Source organism: Malurus melanocephalus, unplaced genomic scaffold, assembly GCF_030028575.1.
Source record: "Malurus melanocephalus ecotype Western Australia unplaced genomic scaffold, MMel_1.1 scaffold_557, whole genome shotgun sequence".
Taxonomy (NCBI): Eukaryota; Metazoa; Chordata; class Aves; order Passeriformes; family Maluridae; genus Malurus; species Malurus melanocephalus.
Genome location: NW_026623789.1, coordinates 82,162 through 88,164, shown reverse-complemented (window position 1 = coordinate 88,164; position 6,003 = coordinate 82,162). Strand labels below are relative to the sequence as shown.

Here is a 6,003-nt window from a genome sequence, read left to right as displayed (position 1 = left end):
CAAAAAACCACAATGCACTCTCCCTGGTTTTTCTGAGTTCATTTAAATCTCTTTCTGAAAGGCCTTTTTATGAGTTCAGAGGCTCCCAGGGCAAGGATGAAACACAGCAGCAAAGCGTCACTTGTGCCCTGCAGGGTGCTGCTGGTCCAAGAACACCCTGCAGGGACAAACATTTTGCTCAGGCCCAGAGCATGTGCCATCACAAGTTCTGGTGGCAGTGCCCACGTCCTGCATCCTGTGCCAGCCGTGATCCTTTCCTGCCTGTTTTTACACCCCCTCTGCTCTCTGCTCACTGAACAGGCAGGGCTGAGTCATCCCAGGCATGCTSTGGGGGAAACCGTTGCCTCCAGCCCATTTCTTGGAAACTAATAAAAAAATAAATGCCAGAAATGTTGCGACACACTTGCTGCTGCTTCTGCTTCTGGGTGGCTGCTGTGCTGTCTCCACAGTGCTCAGGCAGCCCTGGTGATCATCCACCCTGRGATCCTGCTCCCCGTGCCCCATTCTGGATCAGATCCACCTCCTTCCCTGCCTTCTTTGCATTTGCAAGGCTGAGGACCCATAATTGCTGAATGATGGCCTTTATATGATCTAACCTTTGGACAAACGTTCCTGTAGCCTTGCGCTTCCTCATCAGCAAGGCAGCCCTTCCTGCCCTGAACAATCTTATTCCTTTGGCTGGTTATGCTCAGCTTCCTCCTGAAAACCACTATTCAACCAGGTAGACCTCAATTATTTTCTACAAGGCTTAAGCTTTTCTGTGGGATGCAAGCTCCAGGTGATTTGAATCTTTGCCTGAAAATCATTCTGTTCTCCTGTCCTGTTTCCCTTCTGGAGCCTGTCAGATCAGCTGGCTTCATTGATTTCACTTCTTCCCTCCATCCCTTAGAAGCTGCTCTTGCAAAATGAAGAATCCTCYCAGAAGTTTCAAATCCAATTTTGTCTTTCCACAGCACTCGTGAATCCACTCATGATCACTTGATCCAAGCTAATTTTCCATGGCTAGCTATTACATGTCTTCTGCTTCAGACACAAAGTCTGAAATCACATCCCTCCAGGGCAGTTCAGAGCTGACTTTATGAAGAAGTTTATGGGCTACAACTCCCCGGGGGCACTTGGGCTTTACCACTATTAACAACCTTTGATCTCCACTTGACACCAACAAAGCCAAAGTCTGCCGTAACAATACTGATTTTTCTCTCTGGTAACACAGAGATCTCAAATCCTACCTAAACCTGAATCTGGAGGTTCTAATAGGATTCAAAGAAGCTTTTTTTCATTTCCCTGTRTCAGCAGAGTGTTTGGAGGGTCACAATGCTGCTAATGAAGGACCTCGAGGTCTCGGGGAGGAGGAGGAGGTTATAGAGGAATGCCAAGCACCTTTTCCCATGTATATGTTCTTGCACACACATGCATGGGTTTGTAATTTGAAACTCTCTTTACTTCTGGACAGGCTTTGCAAACTGCTTAGACCACATTCTCTGAGGTGTTTAAAGAGGGTGGAGTATGCAGTATTTATTTAGGTACTCTACAAACCTTAATAAGAATTGAGTGCTTGTAGCAATTGCAGAGAGCAAACAGAAAGCCAGCTGGCAGAAWCCGAACAGTGCCACTGCATTTTTATTGCTTTTAACCCCAAAAACCAGATTATTACTAAAACAAAAAAAATGTCTTTTTTAATTTCATTTCTGTCTGATCCTGCRTTAGTTTGCCTGCTGTGTGCAGCAGTATTATTAGCTGTAGTCTATTTTTCAACTGGCTATAAAAATTCAGCTTTTAAATTACCTCCTGGTCCAACTCCTCTTCCGATCATTGGTAACCTGCACTTGGTGGATCTTAGAAGGCAAGATAAATCACTAATGAAGGTAGGACAAAAAACCCTRAACCCCGACCCTCATCRTTTTTAAAGCTGCCTGGGATGTATCAGTGAGAACTTTTTGTCTTTTTTAATTCAAACTAAATTGTGAAGGTGTGAAAATTGCTTTATAATATCTTTCTGGGATTCTGCTAGTCAATGTCTGTGTTGATGCAATGTAATTTAGGAGCAATCAACCATTAAAAAAAGACCTCTGGGTAATATGGGATTTCTTCATGTAATTGTGATGATGTACATGAAGTCTATAATGCTTGTGGGATTTGAAATATTAATTTGACAGCTYGGACACCCAGAAATCTCTTAAAGCATTAGGTTATAACTAACATGAAATTAAATTGCTTCCCTCCCTTATGSCCCGGAGATCTGGCAAGAGGAATTCCACCATGCAGTGACCCCAAAACTGCCGKGGGAAGAGCCAAATCCAGATGCTCCATTGCAAAATCCCTTCCCATCCCTCCTGGTGAATGGGATAGGCATTAATGGCAGTGCAAGAGAGGGAGGGCAGAGCTGTGCTAAGAAACAGTGTGAACAGTCTGTGAGCCCTTCCACCAACCTGCAATTGAGACAATTCACAATTTGAATTGGGAGAACTCACAATTGGCATTGAGAGAACTCAGAATTGTAATTGAGACAACTCACAACTGGAATTGAGAGAACTCACAACTATAATTGAGACAATTCCAGTTGGAATTGAGAGAACCCACAATTGTAATTGAGAGAACTCAAATTGTAATTGAGAGAACTCACAACTGTAATTGAGAGAACTCACAACTGTAATTGAGAGAACTCACAACTGTAATTGAGAGAACTCACAATTGCATTGAGAAAACTCACAATTGGAATTGAGAGAACTCACAACTATAATTGAGAGAACTCACAATTGGAATTGAGGGAACTCACCCTGCTCGCGCTGTCCTTGTGTGCAGGATGAGGTTGGCACAGCCTGGGCACTCCTGGGGCTGCCAGGATTTAGGAGAGGCTCCCTGGGGAATGGACCCACGCTGGGGTCACGGAGAGAGTGAGCAAACAGRCAGTGGGGGTTCAGAGCCAGGTGTGGGCACAGCTCCGGTGACAAACACGGGCTGTGCTGTGGGAACAGCCACGGGGTGAGGCTGCAGCACCTGGCAGAGTCAGGGCTGGGGTCAGTTTACCCAGCAGGGCTGGGCAGACGCTGCTGCAGCCTCTGAAGGTTCTTTGGAATTACCTCCGCGTGCTTTCACCCCTTTCCAGGGCTGTGTTTGGTGTCGCTGTGTTTGCCTTTGCTTTGGGATCACTCCACAGGGGTTATCCCTCCATCTCACCCCACCGAGAGCAGAAAATGGTGTTTGCACTCAGCAGCTGGCACGGGCTGGGGTTGGTTGGTTGGGCACTGCTGGGTGCCCCCTTTGTCCTGTGGGAGATATGTTGCTCCTCCTGTCTGATAACGGGATACAGGAACGCTTTAGTACATCAGGAGCACCACACCAAAGCTCTGCAACATCATTATTTGCACTGATTTATCTCCTTTTTGTTGTTCTTTCTCTGGTTTGCCACCCTTCGTTGCCATTTGAGGTCCACTCTTTAACTCTAGGTGGGGTTTTTTGTTTTTCATTCATTTTCTCCTCAACAGCAAAAACAGATTAATGATGCACCAATAGGGGTGGAGGCTCTTTCATAGCAAAAAGCCTGAAATCCACACAGATGCCAACGAGACAACCAGAAAAAATTTCTCCTTTTTGACCATGAGAGCTCTGGCTCACAGATGCCTTTCTGCAGGTAGAGTCTGCAGCCATTCCCAGCAGGACACTAAGGTCAAAAATACACTTGAAGAAAGCAAAAGGGGCTATTCCATCCTCCTCCCTTCCTCTCGCCTCTTTTTCAGCTCGCAGAAAAATACGGCCCCATCTTCACCCTCCACTTTGGCTTCCAGAAAGTTGTGGTCCTGACCGGGTACGAAGTKGTGCGGGAGGCGCTCGTGAACTACACAGAGGAGTTTGTAGACAGACCATCCATCCCAATATTTGACCAAATTCAGAATGGAAACGGTACAAGAGCAATGAGTGGGGGAGGGKGGGAGGGATGAGACTGTCACTGAGTGCCTGTGATGGTGATGATGATGAAGATGATGATGGTGAGGCACATCCTGATTGTGCATCCCCAGAGCCCAGCTTTTAAACATCCCCTTGCACCCTTCTGATGYTAAATAACAGAAAACTTTGGCTTTCCTGGCACGCAGTGTCTCCTGGCTTTTCATCATTTTTGTGGCCGATCCACATCCTAAAAGCTGAAGGGTGAGGAGTGGGATTTTTAAAGGCCCAGTGGTAATTCTGGGGTTAATTTCTGTGAGGTGTTGATGCCAGGAGTGCCTTTATGAACCCTCTGTGCATTTCCAGGAGACTTTGCACCACCTGGCTTGGCTGTGCTGAGCTGTTTTCCCTTTCCCCCACAATTTTGGTCAGTTCCCACACTTCTGCCTCCCCACAAAGGTCCTTGGGCTGACCAGCCTGAAACAAGTTCAGGCACAAACAATAGGCTTAGGCTGGAAATTCATCCCCACAAACAATCCCATAGTTTTCCAAGGTAACTTTCCACCCCTGACTATTTCAGAGGACTTTTTGCTTTGTCCATCCTCTGCWTCATGTGAGGCTTTAGCTTTGAGARCCAAAAGGCAGTTTTATATGCTGSTCACAGGCTGAAGTTGGGATTAGAAATTAAATTACCCAGCTATAATATCAATAGGTGAATTTATCGCTACATAAACAAAAGGAATCGATGGGGAGAAAAGTATTTTTTAGAGCTAATTTACATGTAAAATATCCCTGTGGGAGATGATCAGTATTGCACCATAAGTCCTTTCACACTTCTCAGCCCAAGTCTGAGGCACTTAGAGGTGACCCAAAGATGGAAGTTCTCAGGGGCTGTTAAGCAACAATGGCCACAAATTTTCCTGTGAAACATCTTTTCTAAAAAAAAATCACAATTTGTTCACTGAAGCTGTTCTCAGAAAAAGAACAATCCAGATAAAATTGTATAAATTAAAGAAAAATTAAAAATTAAAGTTCAGAAATTTGCTTTGATGAAAAGTTCTGCTATCCAAATTAATGCTACACTGCTTTAAAACAGAAAAGCAGACATTTAAAAACCTCACAGCCATGATGAAGATGTGAAKTGCTGGCATCCAGCTTTTCAATTGACCAYAACCYGAGGTAGTTTTTGGATTATTGACCYGATTTTTTCTTTACAGCACTCTGATGGGATGAAATATCCATCCCTGCTTGGAGGTGCTAGAGATCATCGAGGCATGAGCTCAGAMACCTCCACAATAATGTCAGTATTTTTTCTACTGCTGAAAATACAGCGCTGCTGGGAATCCCAATAAAACAGTTTAGGGTTAAGGAGACAGAATTATCCCATCCCACACAGATAAATTACCTTTATGACTAGAACAGGATGAAGGGAGAAGCTTCAGAGATGCAGGGTTGTTGTGGTCTGAAGGCTTAGAGTTGTGACCAGTGGGGTCAGAAAGGTCCCATGACTCTGAGCAACATCTCCCCCAGATCTACAGCAAATCCACACTGCTCTGAAAGCCACAGGAGAGGGCTGGGGAAACTGGGCTGCTCCCAAACTGCAGGCTCAGTGAGACTGGGAGAGAGGAGCTGAGAGAAGCCAGGGATGAGGCTCAAACGGGAGACTTGTGGTCCCTAAATCCACGGGAAAATGAACAGCAGAAACACTGCTGGAGCCCCTGCTCACCCAGTGCCCTGTTTGGTTTGGGGTGGGGGGCTCCCTGTGCCTGAGCCCAGCACCTTTGTCATGACCTGGCCAGGTCTGTTCTTCTCCATCGGGGAGCTGTGGAGGACRACCCGGAGATTCACCGTGTCCAGCATGCGCAACCTCGGCATGGGGAAACAGATGATCGAGGGCAGGATCTTTGAGGAGCTTCACTTCCTCATCGACATGATCAAATCCTTCAAAGGTGAGCTGGGGACGGTCCTGTGGCTCCTGTGAGCCTCAGCTCCTCCTCTCACAGCTGTCCCATCCCATCCATCCCATGGATCCCATCCCATCCATCCCATGGATCCCATCCCATCCCATCCCATGGATCCCATCCCATCCCATCCCATGGATCCCATCCCATCCCATCCCAT

General features: G+C 46.3%; 1 protein-coding gene across 1 annotated transcript in view; it reads left to right on the top strand.

The window, feature by feature from the left end:
- Positions 1–6: 6 nt before the first annotated feature.
- Positions 7–6,003, top strand: part of LOC130583110 (cytochrome P450 2W1) — a 10,634-nt gene continuing 4,637 nt past the window's right edge. Inside the window, exons 1-3 of the mRNA XM_057382228.1 lie at positions 7–1,865; positions 3,738–3,900; positions 5,682–5,836. Of these exons, the coding sequence (XP_057238211.1) occupies positions 1,668–1,865; positions 3,738–3,900; positions 5,682–5,836 (516 nt within the window). The 5' untranslated portion in view covers positions 7–1,667. The remainder of the gene's footprint in view (positions 1,866–3,737; positions 3,901–5,681; positions 5,837–6,003) is intronic.